This window comes from Ostrinia nubilalis, chromosome 21, assembly GCF_963855985.1.
Source record: "Ostrinia nubilalis chromosome 21, ilOstNubi1.1, whole genome shotgun sequence".
In the NCBI taxonomy this organism is placed as follows: domain Eukaryota; kingdom Metazoa; phylum Arthropoda; class Insecta; order Lepidoptera; family Crambidae; genus Ostrinia; species Ostrinia nubilalis.
In genome coordinates this window covers 3,096,209-3,117,153 of record NC_087108.1, presented here as the reverse complement: position 1 = coordinate 3,117,153, position 20,945 = coordinate 3,096,209, and the positions used below count along the sequence as shown (strand labels likewise).

The 20,945-nt window shown below is 37.1% G+C and overlaps 1 protein-coding gene across 1 annotated transcript in view; it reads right to left on the bottom strand.

The window, feature by feature from the left end:
* Window positions 1-20,034, bottom strand: part of LOC135082118 (fatty acid synthase-like) — an 85,754-nt gene extending 65,720 nt beyond the window's left edge. The window contains exons 1-3 of the mRNA XM_063976867.1: window positions 19,976-20,034; window positions 13,580-13,732; window positions 12,831-13,023 (exon numbers count right to left, since the gene is read on the bottom strand). Of these exons, the coding sequence (XP_063832937.1) occupies window positions 12,831-13,023; window positions 13,580-13,732 (346 nt within the window). The 5' untranslated portion in view covers window positions 19,976-20,034. The remainder of the gene's footprint in view (window positions 1-12,830; window positions 13,024-13,579; window positions 13,733-19,975) is intronic.
* Window positions 20,035-20,945: the final 911 nt, after the last annotated feature.

The following is a 20,945-nucleotide window of genomic DNA, read 5'->3' as shown; positions in this document are numbered from 1 at the left end:
TCTGTCAAACTCCATACAAAAAAACACCGGTTATCGCCAAAGCTACGGTCAAAGTTAGGTCACGTCAGGTGGTGCAACTCAGCCAAAGAAAAAATTCATTTTGATCGCTAATGTCAGTTTGCAGCGAGTGACACAACCTCCCCGTCTGAAGGCCAGCGGCCGACTGCCGCCCGCACCCCGCGAAGGCCCCCTCAACAGCAAAACGTTCGGAATTTATCAAAAGTAAAATTTATGAATGAAAGTAATGTTCGATTGAAAAACGCAACGTGTCATTTAAAGATTAAAGAATTCCTAATCTATTCGTGCAAAAATCTTTTAAATTAACATAGCCGTTTTGGAGGAGTAGGGAATTATAGTAAAAAATCGATGTCCCGTATTTATTTTTTTAATCCAAAACAAAGAGACGTAGCGAAAATTCAAACGTCACAAATGTAGTCCTTGAACTGTTGTACAACATATATTTTTTTCAACTATTTCTGTCCAGCAGTAATAGAGGAGTAGGCTTTACAAAATGCCCATTTGACGCGGATTGAGGACACTAATCGCCTTAAGATAGATTCGATTTTTTCCAATTGAAGTAATTTCTGATGATGATGATAATGAGATGCCTTGAGAACGTTATGACATGTTTTGTTTTTCAACATTTACCGTGCCATTAATGTAAATCCTAAGATTTACCAACGAAATGGTGGTAAGAGTTCGAATCGCAAACCTTTTGGGACATTTACCATTAGGAATTGGTAGATCTTAGGTTTTACTGGAATATCTTAGGATTTACTGCAATTCGAGCTTTTACAGTAACATTTACATTGCATTTTCGAATTGAAAGCAATATTTTTGCTTGAAAAGTTCGAGAGTATCAAACTGTAATCATTGGTCAGACATCTAGCCACCATACGATTGTTTTCTAATTACATATTTTTATTTATTACTCCATTGAATGGACGCAACACTTTGACTTGAAAAAAAAATTTAAAGAAAATCTCTAGAGCCAAAAATCTAGAAGTACCCATCAGACCGCACAATTAAAATAAAAACACGTTATATGGGCAGTACAATAATAAAATTATTATAATTATTCCAACAAATTATTTTATCCTAATGTGGATTGGAGCCAGTTAAAATTAATGCTCGATTGGTGGGGGCACTGCCGTGCCCCCAGATTAATTTTATTAATCTAAAAACAATTGAACATGCATGTAAGGACAGTGTGAAGGGCCCTTAACTCCGGGCAAGGTTCCGATGCGGCTTACGTTTTCAATATCATGTCATTAACATACGCGCGTCAGGAACATACGTTTGAATAATTCAGAGAGCCGAACATACGTCATAGTGTAAGTGGGAGTAGTAAGCTTTAAGCTTTGCTACTAATAGGTACGGACTAAGGCTGGTTTTAGTGTCACGCGGACTGTCAGTGCGGATTGCTCCGCACAGCCGATTTGTATGAACTGCTAGGGAGCGGAACGGTTCCTCCGGACCGCATTACTCTAAAACGCTCCCTAGAAGTTCATACAGATTGGCCGTGCGGAGCGGGTCCGCACCGGACGGTCCGCGTGACACTAAAACCAGCCTAAAACATTTATTTGTAAGTTACAGAAGCGGACGTTAAGTCATAGTATATGTAGAAGTAGTAAGGCTTTTTCTAAGAGTTCTTTTTGTCACTAACATACACGGGTTAAAAGCATTTAGGACCTATGCACAATGCATATAGCACTTTTCCTGCAAACCTACAAACTACAAACGTCTATAGATAATGTCGGAATTTTGTGTGTATTACTACAAAATCGCGCATTGACGACGCGCTCAAAAACGACATAAGTTGGTAGGTAGGTAGCTAGGTTCATAGAGAAGCGAAAATGCCCCACAGTATAGGTGAATGTAGTAAGTCTTCTCGTAAGAACACATCGCGTCACTAAGGCCTCAGCCTCGAATTTAGCGGGCAGCGGCGCGGAAGCGGCGGCGGCGCGGGAGCGGGGCGGGCAACGCAGACCCGTTCTCGAAACAAGCGGGCAGCTCGCGCGGCGCTTTAGCGGCGAAGTGTTGTGTTCGGGGTTGTGTTGTCGAGATATTTTTTTTTATTCGCAAACGAAATGTCTGAACAAAGGCGACAATTTTATTTCGATTCCTATTTATTCCTAACCCTAGATTTATTGTGGGCAAAAGAAGGAAGTGCGCTGCCCGCTCGTTGCCCGCTCCCGCGCCGCTGTTTTCGAGAACCGGTCTATTTGATTTTACGCATAAGATCCTGCCGCTCCCGCGCCGCTACCGCCGCCGCCCCGCTGCCCGCTAAATTCGAGGCTGAGGCCTAATACAACGCTTATCATCATCATCAATCTAGTAAAGCAGTTCAGTTTTGAAGATGACTGAGTTTCACCCTCCACTTCTTAACACCAGCCCCAGTCCCGAAGTGGTGGTAGGGCAAGCTATATTTGGGACGTGTAAGCGCCCTGGAAAGTGCCTAAGTACTGAATAAATGATATTTTCATTTGATTTGAGATGTGTGTCAGCTATCTATCCTACTGTATATACTTTTACTGTGTACATTTGTTAATACACCTTTTCTGAAGATTACATGTTTATGTATTATCTACCTACCTGATATCGAAACTATTGAGAAAATACTATTTTCCAGCTTTTCTTTACTACCTTTATTCTGTCTAATATTGAGTAAAAACTAAAATGTCGTCGGGCGATGTCAGCGATTTTAGTTCATTTACGGATCTCCTCATTTCTGATTCGGTCTCGTAAAGAAACACCGAGCATAGCCCTCTCCATTGCACGCTGTGCAACTTTGAGCTTCTGTATAAGGCCTATAGTGAGAGGCCACGTTTTATATTGAGTAAAAACTAAAATGTAAAGTAACAATATTATTTTCCCTCCCCGCTCCACACTCCACATCACCTCCTCCTAGTTCAGTTAAAATTTATTTTCTAGCTATTATGTTACCATTAAAATTTCGCAATTTGTTATAAAAGTAAACATAGTTAACAAAGAATACCTCAGTAATGCACAATATAACGAATATCAGTTGTTTATCTTTGGAAATTCTGAGAAGTTCTTTGCTCGTGAAGCCAACTCGATGTTTCAATAAAAAGCCCCAGTTTACCAAAGAAAACTTGGCAATACATCAATATAACCGATAATAGTGATGTCACGACGTTTATATCGATAGTCGTTATACTAATTTCATATAATTATATCTTGTATCAAATGAAAATAAAGAAGGCTAGGCTATAGAAGTTTTTTTTTATCAAAGAATCACATTTTTTGAATTCTTTAATTTAAACAACTCCTCTAGGTTGCCTGGAAAAGATCGCTGTCATAATGCGCGTGAAATAAACCACCTAAATTGTTCCGTTTCTTTTGTATACTTCACTATTTCTTTTCTTGCCTTGTGTAGTGTACAATAAATAGTGTGTTTGTTTTATCTATTTTCTTTCCATAACAAAACAATGTAGATATAAATTCTGTCAAGAAAACTTGAATTTCAAATCTACAGTAGCGAGCACATAGACCTTTACATTTTCGTTGCAAAATCACACCTAACACAACGACATAAGATGCCAAAATATTAAGCCTGATGTGCCAAAATATTAAGTCTATACAAGATTTATTCTGCTTCTATATTCAAGTTGGAATGGGCCTTCTGGAAAATCGCCTGTCGCATCCAAAGATGAACACTCTGGTAATGTCTGTTGAAGGGGTGGGCAGGGGGTTACGTTGTTTTTAAAAATATCGATAGAAATTAACCTTAAAATTAAATATCGATGATTCGGGTAAATGTATTATTAGAATAATAAAAATATAAAGATTTTTCGTACGCAAGAAAATGATAGGTTATTGGCGGATATGAGTTTCAAATGATTTATTTATGTATACTTATTTGTTATTTATTTGGCTTAGCCATAATATTATGCTTGAAAAAAGTTGATATTATAAAAAAGTTGTATAATAAACTTACGTTTCTAAAAACTCCCCAAAGCTGTGTTTGTTTTGTATAAAAAGAAATCGAAAGACAGAAACGGTATATCGATATTTTCCATCGACTCCTCGCAACCCTATCATGAATATTAAATGAACAAATTTAAATTTGGGCCGGGACTGGCCGAGAGACAATATTGAGTTATAATTACTCATAGCAGAAGTTTTAATGGATCCTGATAAAGTCTCCATCCTGAGATTGCGCTTGAGCAGGTAGGTATTTAGGGTCTAATGCTGGGAATTTAGATAAATTCAAGATTTGTGAGTTGTAAGGTTTTGCTACGCGGCCGTCTTGCAGATAACTCTTTACCGGATGAAACCGGTTTTGACTGGATTTTGGACATTACTTAGGGATGTTTTTAGACTTTCACAGTTGTTACCATAAAATTTTATTCAAACTTACGAGTATGGATTTATCATTTAAATTGCTTTTTCTGATGGCTGTATTATTTTCGAAACTCAAATAACATAAAATACCTACATTCAAAGTAGTTCAAAATTTATTTTTCTTAATCTTTTAAACTAACAATTGAAATCATCCAGTTAGATATTTCTATGAAGAAAGAGAAGATTATTATAATTAGCGAGACTAATTTTAGGAAGTCTTATAAGAAATGTTTACCATCTTTTGAATAAGGAGGATATTGTTTTTTCATCCTCATTATTTTGTTATCAAGTTTATCAACAATTTTCAAGATATTCTTGATCTATTTGTATTTTTTATGAAACATCTTTGTTTTGTTTTGTTGAAAGGGTTATTGTCGAAACCCTTTGCTGGGTTAGTAGTGGTTTTGCACGATTTTCCTTCGCACGAATGTGCGAAACGTCCCCTTTCAATAGTATTTTTTTTTAGTAGGCGTTTCACCCGGATTTTTCTAAAGTATTAAAAACGGGTGCGAATCGACCCCTTTGAGAACTAGTAATCGCATACTACTAGTTCAAAACTACTACTAACCCGATTTGCCACGTCGATTCGTCACGAAAAAAATCATGTGTAATTCGTCACACATATTAATTTGTACCAAATTGTCCAAATTATTTTGTAATTTGGCATTTGCTTATGAAAAACTTACTTTCATTGTATAGAACTTACCAAAGTGTGACGAAGCAACTTTGTGGCAAATCGACAATAATTCTGTCGGGGGTTTGGTATAGGTTCTCTTTTACCGAAAATATATAGACTTCCACGACATCATAAAGGTAGCAGGAAGGCGCTAGACGCAGGCCGCTACCAACCGGGCAACATGGAAAGCATTGGGGGAGGCCTATGTTCAGCAGTGGCTAAGATGATGATGATGATGATGATTTAGTATTCTATGTCATTCATTTCTTTCTACCTATCCCTGAATAAACAATACAGGACGTATTTTATTTAATTAAATTAGAGCGAGCTCAAAAGATGGTCGGAATTGATCCACAGTTACGTGGGTTTCAATAGGTTGAAAGAAAATGTCGTGGAATTGTAAATCGGGTCTGCCCTTCCAGACCACTAAGGTTACAGATACCATTTTAGCTCGTGTGGACGTTTTTTTAAATCGCGAAATACCGAAATCTCTGAAATTGTAACACCTACAAACTTGTTTGGCCGGTAAATTCAAATTCATATTTTTATTGCATAAGTCGTAGGCTCCATAGTGTGTAAACATCCCCCTAATACCCCTAAGGGGGTAAAACGGGGTCCATGGGTACGAAGTCACGGGCGGCCGGTAGTTAATTTATATTCTAAAAAACAGGGGGTTACGTTCATCATCATCATCATCATTTCAGCCATAGGAAGTCCACTGCCCGATTAGCCCGACGGATTAGGCAAGCTGAAGTTGCAATGGGCAGGGCACATAGTACGCAGAACTGACGGCCGATGGGGCAGAAAGGTTCTGGAATGGAGGCCGCGTACCGGAAAACGCAGCGTGGGACGTCCACCTACAAGGTGGACCGACGACATCGTAAAGGTAGCAGGGAAGCGCTGGACGCAGGCCGCTACCAATCGATCAACATTGAAAGCATTGGGGGAGGCCTATGTTCAGCAGTGGACGTCCTATGGCTGAAATGATGATGATGATGATGAAGTCCACTGCTGAACATAGGCCTCCCCCAATGACCACGTACCGAAAAACGCAGCGTGGGACGTCCACCCACAAGGTGGACCGACGACCAGATAAAGGTAGCAGGAAGGTTCTGGATGCAGGCCGCTACCAACCGTGCGGAATGTGGAAGTCATTGGGGGAGGGTTACGTTAATTCGCCACAAAGTCGATTCGTCCCACTTTACAAAATTCCTTTTTATCAAAATAAACAATACGATATTATGCTGTATCAAAAATGTGTAGTCGGTTAGCCGTCATCTGGAATACAGAAGCTAACTTAAATTACAAGGTAAAAGTCAAGGTTATTTAAGGCGGCTCTCGGCAGAGCTCTCTCTTAAGGCTTGGTATTTCTGCTAAAGTAGGTATTTCGCGCTGTCAAAATCTGCGCGCGCAATTCTTCGCCGAAGACAGCGCGCCAAAGAGCTCCCGCCACAATTTCCAGCTACATAGTATAGAAATACGCAGTTGGTTAGGTTAGGTCGACTTCCTTCCCTTCAAGCGTCACACTCACAACACTTTCTAATACAAATTTATATCCAAGTGATACAAATTAAAACACCTTACAGACTTTTTGGGAATATATTCTAGAATCGAATAAATATGAAATATAACTGCAGAAGTAAACACGGTTCAAAGTGGCCGAGGCGTCGCCTGACCTTCTGGAAGTTCTGCGCCGGCTTAAAGAATTTCAAGATTACGTCACCCGACCTATCGGTAGGCCCTTGGAAGCTTGAGCGACTGGAAAAACATTTTATGATAAGTTACTCTTAGTAGCGATTATTTAGAGCTTGGATAATAAATTATAGTTGTTGCAATTCACGAAGCTTTGCATGTGGTTAATAACATTAATCAGTACACGCATTAATTTTGTTCAGTCTCTTTGTTTATTAATAAATAAAAATATCATACTAAAATTGCAGAAACATATTTGTTTGTATTGGTCTGGGTGTTTTCTTTCTATAATATGTATGACGTATGTACGGGGTTCTGTATCGAAAATTACTATGAGCATCACACGCGGTTACCTGCTTACCTCTGTGCACTCATGGGAGTTTAAGCAGAGGTCCCTAGAGTTTGACTTTGAGCTTCGTTTATAGTCATTACGAAGCAGACTGATGGGAAACTGCACTGTCTTGAATTCGAAAGGGCAATTTGACGGTGTTAGGGGAATTCTAGGAATAAATACAGAGTCTCCTCATTGAGATTGAGACATTTCAATTTGAGATTTCACTTGTCTTGACATTGAACACAATCTGACATGGAGTTTTCAAACACTTGTAAAAATAAAAAGTAATTAAATCAAAGGCACTAAGTAGTATTGATATCAACTTCGAAGAAAATGACTGCCAAAATTACTTTCTACCCGTTCCACACGTCTTTCATGAATTATATTAAGGAATTGTTAAGCTAAATTTCAAGTAGATTGAACCAAGGAATCACTTTGTCCCATACAAACTTTGCCCCCGTTTTTCACCCCCTTCATTTCATGACCCCATTTCGGAAAATCTTTTCTTATGAGATGCCTACGTCATACAAAGAACACACCTTCCAAATTTCAGGTCTCTACGATATCCGTCAGTCATTTAGGACAAAGCATTTTCATTAGTTGTCCAATACTCTATCGTTCCAGGTATGTCATTGACAGGAGGGCACTACTATCTTAATGGGTTATTCATTAGTCCCAACTTTATGCCACTTGACATTTCAGAATCGTTTGACTTTAGATACCTAAGTAATTTGATATTCGGAGTCTTTTAATGAAATCAAGTTCTGAAATAACTTGAGGTGTTGTACCCGATCAAGCTTTTCATTGCGGGACAGTTAAATGGTTTTATTATTAGTTTCTTCTCTAAGTCTTAATTTGTCAGAGTAGGTAAAGGCTCCATGAGAGCAAAATTTAGCATTATAATAATATAGTTTTTAATAGTATTTAATATTTGACGCCTTGTAATCTCTCGTTAATATAGGTTCACACAAATAAATAATGTTTGACTTCGACTTTAATAATTATGCTCTTACATAATTATAAATAAACTAGGTTTCCGCCCGCTGCTTCGCCCGCGTGGAATTTTTCGGTTTTTATATATTCTATTACACTCAGATATAATGTGGCTTTCTATTGGTGAAAGATTTTTTTAAAATCAGTTCAGTAGATCCCGAGATTACCCCTTACAATTTAACAAATATACAAACACACAAACTTTACCTCTTTATAATATTAGATATAGATAGGTAATTTGAAACCCTATTTTGTTTTATTCTTTTTTTTATTTTCAATATTTCACTATCCAAACTAATATTTACTGTAAGTAAATGCTAAATAGTAAATATTAGTTTGGATTGTGAAATATCCTACTAATATTATAAAGGCGAAAGTTTGGGTGTCTAGATGTCATGATGTCTGGATGTTTGTTACTCTTTCACGCAAAAACTACTGAACGGATTTTGTTGAAACTTCACAGTATTATTGTTTATAACCCAGATTAACATTATGACGATATGTGGCAAATAAATTTCAATAAATAAATAAGACGTGTCTAAAAAGCGCCATCTATCGTCATTGGTTAAAATCTACAGCACTGGACAAACTACGGTATGACGTTCGTAAATATTCATTCGGGGGAAGCCGTGAAACGCCATCTATCAACAACGAAGTAAAACATCATATCTAACGGGGGTAAAACGAAGTCGCGGGCTGCCGCTAGTTTATAATAGGTAGCTTTCCCTCCGCAACCTTATTGGTATTCCATGTATGTGTCTTTTAACTGATTTCTGTTAAACATTTCATGTAAAATTTGTCCAGTAATAACTCTATTTACATCTGCATCTGTAAGCAAGGATTCATGTTCTCCAGCCCAGATGCCGAGTACAGAATCGTCTTTCAGTGACGTGCAGCTGCCCCTATATTTGACCTAATTTTTATTATTTATTTGTGTCATTGTGCTCTTCTAAAGAGTGTAAGACGATTATATGTAGGTACTATAAAAATGTAATTTTAACTCATTGGTTTTGTCTCATATTTGAGGAATGTACTATGCATCATGAGTAGGGTCTTAGTTTAAAAGGATGCCAACGATTTAAATTTCAATAGGTAGACAAAATTCATAATTCTTAATTATCAAAAATTTTAACTTTCTCCAGTAACACTGATGTTATTATACTGTGACTCATCAAAGTCATCATTGTCAAAAATATTGACAAATCGCGAACTGTCACGACCAAAAAACTGACACGCGTCCGTCCTCCGTAAGCGCCACCGCGCGACTGATTGAGATTGTCCAAGCCGTCATGGGCGATTTTTTCCACATTTTTTAACATAGTAACTAAATAAGAGCCAATATAAAAATTTCATCCGTTAAAAGCCCTCAAGTTATTTCTGAACTTTAGTTTAGTAAAAGATTCAGAATCTCAAATCGCTTATTTAAAAAATAAAACCATAAATAGAAAACGAATAGAGGTAACTTTGGGAATATATTCTATCGAGTCAACTTCATCAAATCGTGTTTCCATCCGTTAATAGCCCTAGAAAATATCCTCAACTATGCCCAAATAAAATCTTAGCCTTTAATTTTACTGTTTAGTACCTCAAAAATGAAAAATGAAAACCTCATTTTCGCCATTTTCACTGCTACCCGGCCTTAATTTGCCTCAAGCATAATTACATGTTACAGCTTGAGCTAAAATCGTCGCGACGCTTACTTAGTCCCGTATTAGGGTCTGACACTCATAATTATATTGAAACTCAAGCACAGGGTTAAAGTCTGTGATTTCGAATTTGAAGTTCAAGAAATGAACAGTGAACTTCACCTTCTATCATCATTTCAGACATAGGACGTCCACTGCAGAATATAGGCCTCCCCTAACCATTGATCGGTTGGTAGCGGCTTGCATCCAGCGCTTTTCTGCCACCTTTATGAGGTCGTCGGTACCTTGTGGGTAGATGTCCTACGCTGCTCTTTCCAGTAAGTGGGTATTTCACCTTATCAAGATTGCAAAACGGCCGTGCCACATATTTTGACTAAAGTGTGGATTCGGTTTGGTTAGGGCTTTTAGAGTTAGAGTTAGAAACTTGTCTCTACATGAGATCTGATTTTTTTCACACTAGCCACTAGGTAGACCGATTATTTCGTGAAGTTCGCGGGAGGTGCCTGGATGCGATTGACGCAGGACCGGTCATTGTGGAAATCCTTAGGGGAGGCGTTTGTCCAGTATTGGACGTCATTTGGCTGACACGAACGAACGCCACTATTATCAATCTATCTCCCTTGGCTTGGCAACATATGAAAATATTTTTAGCTTACTTGTAGGGGGGTCTATCCCAGCAAGTGGTCTCTCAGGCCTGCCCAATGACCGAGTGAGTCTAATTCAGCCGAGAGCCTCCGACTTTCGGATCAGATAAATTGGCCTCATTACTAACAAAGGGAGTCAGTGGTATCGGCGGAGATACTATAAAATTGGGGCTGACTTTACACCGTAGCGTGGCATTGTATTTTAAAACGGTTCAGTTTAAAAGGTTTATGAAAAAGTGTACTGGTGAACGCGAAAGTGTATTCTAATGTGGAGATCCTTTGTTATGGTATGAAAAAAAAATGTATTTTATGAATTTATAAACATTTTTTTCCTTAGTGGCTGAGTTTGATTGTTGAAAGCTGTGACTCTTTTCAGCACTTACCTAATTGATTTAAGGTTCGGCCAAACCAACGCGACCACACGCGATCACACGCGATCAGCCGGCGTGCAGCGATGGCGATCAATGCATTTAAGTCTGGTCGCCATCGCTGCACGCCAGTTGATCGCGTGTGATCGCATTGGTTTGGCCGAACCTTAAGGTTGTTTTCTTGAAATGTTATAATTTTTTGTCAATTTAAATGCAATTTTTTATAGTTCATATAAAAAGTAATCATTTTCACTTATTTTATAATCTGGGGGCACGGCAGTGCCCCCACCAAGTCGAGCAAAAAAGCGGCACGGCCGTACCATCCTTTTCTCGAAGCAATTCAGGCCATTTTCGACCGCCTGTAACTTCGTTGTGGATAAAACTAGAAGGCTGAATTTTCATTAGCTATGCAGGCATTGTAAAGACACGGTATATTTAAAATTTCATTCAATTTGAACCAGTAGTTTAAGAATTATAACGGGTCAAAGTTACTTAATTTTGTCACTCACTGACTCACTGACTGACTCACCGATCATCAAAATTCTAAGGCACTTCTAGCAGACCTAGAAGCTTCAAATTTGGAATATAAGTAGTGTTTGGTGTATGAATCAAGGAAAAACTAAAATATTTGGGGGCACGGTAGTGCAACCGCCAAGTCGAGTAAAATTTTTCAATTTCGGTCCAGTTTTCTAGATACATAACTGCTGTCTACAAAATACAAAAAGAAATGAGATTTGGGGGCACGGTAGTGCAACCGCCAAGTCGAGTAAAATTTTTCAATTTCGGTCCAGTTTTCTAGATACATAACTGCTGTCTACAAAATACAAAAAGAAATGAGATCCCATCAAAAACAATACTTGTCAAAAAAACCAAGTCTCGCAACTCAGTTGTTCTACGGTAAAAAGTTGTGAGATCCATGTAATACCAAGTCCAGGCCAGGAAATCTTTAACGTTTTACATAAATATATTGACTTGGCCATCGCATGAAAACACGTGTAAATTAAATTATTTAGTGCGATGGCCAAGTCAATAATTTATGTAAAACGTTAAAGATTTCCTGGCCTGGACTTGGTATTACATGGATCTCACAACTTTTTACCGTAGAACAACTGAGTTGCGAGACTTGGTTTTTTTGACAAGTATTGTTTTTGATGGGATGTTACTTTTTCAAAAATAAATCCTGGGGTCCGTCAGGCCTAATAGTGTAAGTATTTAAAAGGCGCGACTAGCTAAAGATTATTCTATTTTGCAATAAAATATATTATGGTGTGTTGTTTACTAAATTAGTTACGCCACGGTGTGACAGAAGGAACGCAAGGAGTAAGCAATATGGATGGTACTTATTAAACAGAAGGCGGTACCTGATCGGCCCATTTTTTGGCTCTTCACAGCCTGTGGGGCTGTATCGGTTACCTATAGTTTTTATAGTATTGGAAGGAATTAAGAATGAGTTTATTTAACTAGATTTAATAAATTAGGACTGGTTCGCTGAGCTGGAGAAAAGTTGTCAAATATTGGTTTTATTCCAAGAATTAATATCTACCTAATAGCCAAAGATATTGTAGCATGGCTACCTATCGTGTAAACTTATTGAAATAAGGCCGACATTAGTAATAAGTACCTACTAAAGCCTGGTCCGTGAGCACGTAGAATCCCGTCCAATGACCCCAAGCTACCCATCCCTGTCGCTCGCGCGTAATTATGTTGCTGTCGCGCTCGCACACTCACTGCGGGCGCCCGTCGCACAGTCGCGATAGCAACATAATTACGCGCGAGCGATAGGGATAGGTACCTTGGGGTCATTGGACGGGATTCTACGTGCTCACGGACCAGGCTTTACCTCTCACTTCCACTGTTTGCAATCCTGTAGCCAGGATGTACAGCAGAAGGAACAAGAGGTGGAAATAGTTACGTAAAACAAAGGCACTCACGAACGGTGGGTGTTTTGACTAGGTACACGGACCTGTCGTTCCCTCCTGCAACTCCTGTGTAGCCAGGATCTACAGCTTGACCGCCAATGAAAACCCAACCAGTGAAGGTCAAGTTGTTTTGACTGTCAAAAAACAATCTTACGAAATTTCGAGTAAAACCTTCAACAAATTGACTTACCAGCATCAATGACTGCTTCGTACGCCTTCTCCAGAAGGATCCTGCACATGGGGTCCATAGTGTGCGCTTGCTTATAGTGGACCCCGAAGAAAGATGCGTCGAATTTGTTGACATTGTTGATCTTGCCGGTTCTCTGAGGAATCTCAGGGTGGGCTAGCTTCCAGCGGCGGTCGTCACCTGATATCAAGTCCACCTGTGGGTAGATGAGGATTTAGGTGATGTGAGGCTTTGACTTTGACTTCGACTTTTGAGCCCAGGCACGTAATGGTTGCGGTTATTAAGGTCTTGGTTGGTTTGCAGGTGGCACTGGTAGCAACATCTCCTCCATCTCAACATGGTATTGCATTTTATTTTTATTTTTATTTATTGGTTTACCAACAATTGTACAATAATACATACAATATAACAAAAAAAATCCATTGATACTATGTTCTAAGAGTACAATATATAATAGTAGGTAAACACTGCATGCGTTTATATAAACCAAACCATTCAAAGAAAGTAAGTAATTATTAATTATGTTTATTCTTTGTATTAAGTTTTACTATCAAATCTTAAAGATAAAATTAGCTTTCTGACAAGTGTATAACCTTTAATCAGCTACCTATAATATACCTAGTAAATAACCTAAAATTTATGCAACAAAAGTAAGTTCAATTTTATTACCCTGTGTAGGTACTAATAGCTACAGACACCAGAAACCAGATAGGTACAGATAAAAAAAATTAAAAATAACTTATTTTTAATACCTTGTTGAAAAGATTTTCCTGCAGATGTATAACGGAGTCTGAATCCGGGAAGTATCCAGATACACCGGTGATGTAGATTTCGTCACCAGGGGGCGGGTGGGAGAGCCGGTGCCCTGACGTCAACCTGTCCTCGGCTACTGTAGTTGGTGCCATCTGTGATTTAAAAAATGCATTACATATTTAGCACATGGCATGACGCGAAAGATTAGTTCAATTTTTTATTCATAGATGGCGCTATTTCGAGTTGACTCGCGGTATCGTAATTTAGCATGACGCGCAAGATTAGTTCAAATTCTCATTCATAGATGGCGCTATCCCAAGTTGACTCGCGGTATCATAAATTTTTTGGGTTGAGAATAGTTTCAAGTTTTATAATTTAAACTTTTAAAAGTATTTTAGCCTTCAAAACCTGTTTGGCTAGCTTATATCAAGTCCCTTATTTGCCTCTGGTAAATTATTAACGTGCTCCTGTGGTGGAGACCAAATGACCTGATGATGATAATGACGTCATGTTAGTCTTTAGGGAATTATACATATTTGTGGGGAAATAAATAAATAATAATAAATATTTAGACCAATCATAGCATAGGCAGGTGCAGGCCGCCACCAACCGACCATTATGGAAATCATTGGGGGAGGCCTATGTTCAGCAGTGGACGTCCTGTGGCTGAAATGATGATATCACACGCTGCTTGTAAGTGTAGAGCCATAAATAAATGAACAGTGTATTAAAGTAGGTAATAGCTAATAATTATAATCAATGTTTTTTAACTTTACATTTCTCTATATGTGTTAGTTATAAATCGATGGCTCCTACGTATAAGGGCGAAACTGCCGCTTACGCCTTTTTCCAATTATTTAAGCAATGATTTCACTTTGCTCTAATCTATAACATCAGTAAGAAAAAAAATTTTTTATTCCATTAGATACAAAATAAAATTTTAGGCAAATAGGCGTATGTGCAAAACTACGCCACGTATAAAGCCCAATCATACGATTCGTCAATCTATACGAGTAGTTGCTTACATAAACATATATTTTTTATAATCCAAATCTTAAATAAAGCCATGAAAATATTTAGCAAATTGTTTTATTTATAAATTATGACACATTATATAGTTATTTAATTTTTAGCGTTAAGAGTCGCATCTCAAACTAATTTGAAAATTATAAATAACTTGAAAAAATCGAACTGCCTAAAGCATCGTGGGTTCAATTCCCGCCTTAGGCACTTCGATTTTTTCAAGTTATTTATATTTTTTAAAAATATGACACATTATGTTAAAAGACCTAACTAAATCTCGAGCACAGTATATGGGCGTATTTGCGTTAAAACGTAAAACGGTACATTAAACGACTTTTTCTAACTGATTTATTATTGATATAGCACATGATAACAATTAAAATAATTACATGCATAAATAAAGAGAGTAATCGCTTAAAATATTATATTTACGTTGTCATTTAAGTCTCTTTACGGTGAACAATATACATGAAATTATAGAAATATGCCGACGTAAAAGGGCAATGCGTAAAATCTCAAAATATATAAGAAAAATATAAAAATTGATAACAGCAGTAGCAAAAGCATTACATGTTAAGGCTAAATGTGAAATTTCATTAAATTCGTTTTAGTAGGTCAGAAGATATGACCCAAAAATATGGTTCTGGCCACTAAAATGGCTCTCCTGTAAAATTTACTTTTTTCACTTACGCCAGTATACGTAGGAGCCATCGAAATACCGACTCAAAATAAACCGTAGTGAGTTTAAATTGAAGTCTATTTTACAATATTAGGCATGTTCCCTATTCATGGACTGGGATCGCGACCTCTTCATACAATGGCAGGAAACTTGAGGATATTCTTTAGAATAAATTTAACGATTTCCATTATTTTGAACCTTTATTACCGTATTATAAGCGATTGAATTGTAAATTTGTTTCAACAAAATAAACAAATAGCTTGGACTTTTAATTTTGGACGGTATTTTGTTGGAATATGTAAATTGGAACTGTAAAAATCTAGATTAATACAAAGCGAAGAGTTTACCTATTTGTTGAGCGCGCTACTCTCAGGAACTACTGGTCCGATTTGAAAATTTATTTTTGTGTTAGATAGCCCATTAATCGAGGAAGGCTTTAGGCTATTAACATTACTTCACCCTACAGCCAATTAATAGGGGCGGAGCAGTAAAGAAAAATATTGCAAAAACGGGAAATATTATTCAAAATACCTACATTCACGCGTAAGAAAGACATATTCCACTTTGACCACCCGCTCAAATAGCACCTGCACGAATAGCACCTGGCCTATTCCACTTAGATCGCCTATCGATATTTTGGTCAGGTGTTTTAAGTGGAATTATATTTATTTTTACAGCCAAGTGCTGGCTGCTAATTTTTTTAGACAGGATGTTATTAATTTCAGCCTTTTTTTTTAGCCTAATTTAACCTTACAGAGCTATTTCGAAGTTTTTTTTTTTCGACACTACCGAGAAAACTTTCAAAGACAGAAGTTTTTATGGCTTTAATAGTTTAGGTAAAATCAATGGTAGACAATAAATCACTTAACTATTATAAAGTGAAAAATTCCCAAATAATTTTACGCAAAAAAGCCGTTTTTGGGGATTTAAACTCTACCGCTAACTCTACTTTGACTGAAAATGCGGTAAATTGATAACAGGATTTCAATTAGATTGAAATCTCTGTGTTTTCTGGAAGAAGACATTTCCTAGCGATTAGAACGCCTTAATTGTGCCGTTATATAATTTTTTTCATTGTTGTGTGTCATGTAATAAAGAGGGAGTTGACGTAAAGAATAATATCGTACAATTTACGGATTTGAACAGATTTCAAAATTTCAAAGAAGAAAATTTCAAGAAAAGAGAATAAAAACGTATACAGATAATACGTTTTTATTCTCTTTTCTTGAAATTTTCTTCTTTGAAATTTTGAAATCTTCTTCCATGAAATTTTGCTGTAGGTACCTACTTTTTTTCTTTTCCATTTTTTCTCCCTTTAATGTGTAATTTTATTATTATCGGGCCATTTAGGCTCCTGCAACCCTCTCTAATTTACCAGAGGAAAATGGAGGATAGGGCATACATTCCCCATGCTGGCTAGTCTATTTGGGGAGGGTTTGGGCACTCGCTTACGAAGTACAAATTGAACCAAAAATTACCAATGACTGATATAAAAGTCAAATAAATAAATAGGCCCTCTAATTTTTCAATTTACTTCCTGAATTGACATACAGTCATTCAACAAATACCTAACCGTTATCTTCGACAGACTTTTTACAGAAAATATTAGGCAATTAAAATTCCAAATTATATCAAAATTGTCTTCCTTTTATATTGTCACTATAGTTATGGAAACATATAAAAAAGGAATCAATTAAGGTCATATAGTTAATGAATAACGTAGTGGCACCAATGACCGACAAGAACCAATGACCGACACTTTATTTTTTGATTCAATAAAATAAGAGTATAAAATCGATTTCTTAATATGTCAACACTGTACCATAGAAAGCACACTTTTGACTGCCTCCCATTGACATTTAAGCAAAATCCGCCAATTAATTTGAAAATGGCAGTATAACAACTGATTGCGGCTGGTGTACCGGTGAAAATAACAACATTTCTTAGTAAAGTCCTTAAGGAAGTGAGTACATTTTTTGTTAATTACACTACTGTATTGTAACTTATTTGAATTTTATCTTTTTCACGGGTTACTTTAAGAACTATAGAATCCATTTTTGTTATAACGAATTTAAAATGTTATTTTGATATTAGTAAAATGTTGGTGTCGATCACTGGTTTTCACAAACTGACTTTTCCAATAATCGACACGTGTCGATAGTAATTTTTTGGAACATTTTTCATTTGACAACCGAATATAGTTCTTATTACTTTGCGCATTTAGTAGATATTTGAAGTAAACTATTCATAGTCGAGCTACCAGTAATCGACAAGTGTCGATTATTGGGGAATAATATATGTCGATGATTGGTTCGAGAAAAAATTATTCTCCCGAGCAGTTAGAAAAAGCTGTAGAAGCTGTTAAAATTGCGAAAAGATTGCAGTTGCTGCTAAACGTTTCGGAGTACCTAGGTAGCATTACGCTCCATGATAAAATTTCGGGAAAAACAACAATTATTACACAGGGTGGAAACGATAAGTGATCTCACTCCATTATTTCTTAACTATACAAGATATCCAAAAACTGATTACTGATCCTGATAGTGCTTTACGAGCTCTATCCAACGGTACCAATAATAGGTTACCAAATAAACTGGATCTATCCGAAAATTCAATGTTTCCGGCTTCCATACATTTAGTAAAACCACATAATATTAAAAACTATTCAAGATATCCAAAAACTGGTTACTGATACTGAAAGTGCTTCACGAGCTCTATCCAACGGTACCAATAATAGGTTACAAAATAAACTTGATCTATCCGAAAATTCAATGTTACCAGCTTCCATACATTTAGTACTGCCACAGTCATGGCACTCATGTCTTGATAATATTATAGTAAGTAAAGCCTAAAACTAATGTTTTCTAAATAAGAATGCAATTTGGAGTTCAACTTAAGTGTTTATTATTGAATAAAAAAAATTAACACTTCTAATATTGTGTGGCTTGCATACATTTAGTATAAAGCCTGAAAACATTGAATTTTCGGATAGATCCAGTTAATTCTGTAACCTATTACTGATACCGTTTGAAAGAGCTCGTGAAGCACTTTCAGGATCAATAACCAGTTTTTCGATATCTTGTATAGATAGTTTAGAAATAATCGAGTGAGATCACTTTTCGTTTCCACCATGTATAATGGGGCCGAGCACAGTTTTAACTAAAATCGGGACTATTCCCACCTCTCGTTCCCACCACTACAACTCCTGTGTAGCCAGGATCTACGGCTTGACCGCCACAAAAACCCAACCAATGAAGGTCAAGTTTGTCCCGGGGGAAAGTTAAACTGTCATTGGACCCGCAACGAAATTATTCAGAAGAACATAGGAGGAGTTCGAAATTAAGGTTCGACTTCCCTCCATTGCAAAGCGGATGACAGGTGACAAACAAAGGTTTAAAACCTTTAAGAAAAGATTATGCACCACGGCCAATAAATATCAATTAAGGGGGCTTATCTTATGAGCAATTAGCAACTACCTGCCAATAATATTTTTCACAAAATCGCTTAAAAGCACGGAAATTTTTCCTTGTCGCGACAAGATCGGTGTAATAAATTGCGGAAACAGATGTAGGTATGTTGTATTGAATTAAGCATTAAATTACGTTCATGTTTCCAAAGATCACACTCCCACAAGATAATATGATGGGCAGACTGCTCATGACTGACATCATTAGTGGAACACTCGCAAAAAGGAGACGGAACTAGTTTGAATTAGTGAAGTTTATGTTTAAAGTTGCCATGCCCCGTGAGGAACTGCGACGAGCAATGGTCGATTTCTAACCATCGCCTAGTTAGACGTTGGCGTACATTCGGGAAGAAATTATATAAGTGACGCCCTTTGACTGACGTATTCCATCTTTTTTGCCATTCATTAAGTAATTCCTCTTCAACGACTTCTCGGGAATCAAATAATCGGCTTATTTTAGAACGATCGCGGCTATTTAAGAAATCGGAGGTTAGGTATATTTTCCCTTGATGCGAAGTACATAGCCGCACGCTTCTGTACCTCTAAGTCGACCGGCAGTACACCAGCCAGGACTGGCAGAGCTTCCGTCCTAAACCTGGTCGAGTACTTGCCAAAAAAGGAGATCGTCGATAACTGGGTGTCGGTAAGTGGCAGCTGTCGATGACTGGGTGTTGACTACTGGAGATTCGGTGTCGATGATTGGAGATTTATATGCTTTTTCATTTTTTGGGATTTTTTTCTAGTCCGTGTATAGTTAATAAAAATAATACATCCTATTCTTATCTCAAGAATATACCTTATCATGCTCAATCGTTACTTTTGGTTTAAAGATGACTAAATGACCTTTAATCTTAATAAGAAGCCCAATATCTCCTTAAAGTGTCGATCATTGGTGCCACTACGCTAGTTACTTTTTATAAAGATGAAAACAAATTAAAAAAGTGGGTAAGTATCTGTAAAATTCTTTCAATTACTGATTTGATCCACCGTAGTCTTATGTCTTTAGCGTTTTCAGTAATTTACCGCGTCACTTCCCCATTACCTTCAGTTAAATTAAATTTTTCTTTTTAAAAAAAACTGTCGGCACTCTTTATAAATAACACCTTACCCTTCCGCTACTTAATTCAGTTAACGTCATTTTTCACCATAAAATTTTCACCTCTACATTGTAAATTCAATCAATCTTACGTCAAAGTTTGAAAAATTTCAAAAACCTGAAGAGCTTACCTTTAAAATTTCACAAAATTTCACAACGTGGACACCGGCTGACACCCACTGTGCGTCTGTGCGATGCCCTCAACGAACATTCTTTATAAAATGGACGATTTAAAAATTTCCAATACAGGCTGTCCCATTTTCAAACATTTGAAAATTATAAATCTCTTTAGATTTTTTATTGCATGGTTTTTAGGCGTAAAAAGTATGGAAAATCGAAGGATCTTCGGGACTTTTGAAGCATTTATTTTTCTCTTCTGGATTAAGCATTGTCCTTACGAAACTGGGAACAATTTGATCTAAAAAGTTTATTTTGACAAATTTTCAATTGTGTGAATTGACTTTAGGATATCTGCATCGATTTTATGATTATTTATCTACCTGCTAAGATAATAAGAATAAGCAGGTACAGTCAGCGTCAAATAGTTCATGACGCCCGCCCAAAGTGGCCAATACGTTGACACCAACCTTATTCCGATTGTAATAAAAGTGTGTTACGAACTTTTTGGCTACTTTGAGTGTTACACCAGGCCTGTTCATCTCCGCGAGTTTACATCGAAAACAAAACACGCACGATGGCCCACCTACAGGATACTATTCGACAAGGCCTCACATACGAGCGAACATTGACTCACGCACGCGTATTCTTGTGTATGATGGAAGAAAATAAAGAAAATGGTGTACTAAATACTGTGCAGTATTTAACTGCCTAAATAATAATAAAAACACAGAATGTACTTTTTTAAGTTGCCTCAAGACACTGAGAGGTAAATAAATAGTTAATATTATTTATGATAATTCATGCTAAATCATGTATTTCCTCCGCCATTTTCCGCAGTTTGGCACCTCACGTCACATCATTTTACCGAAGTCAGCCCTATAGCTTCGGCGCAGTGCCGATCACTGACGTTTGTCAACAAAATGGTGCTTGACTCTTGAGACAGGCTAAATTACACCATATTGTTAATGACATTGAGCATAT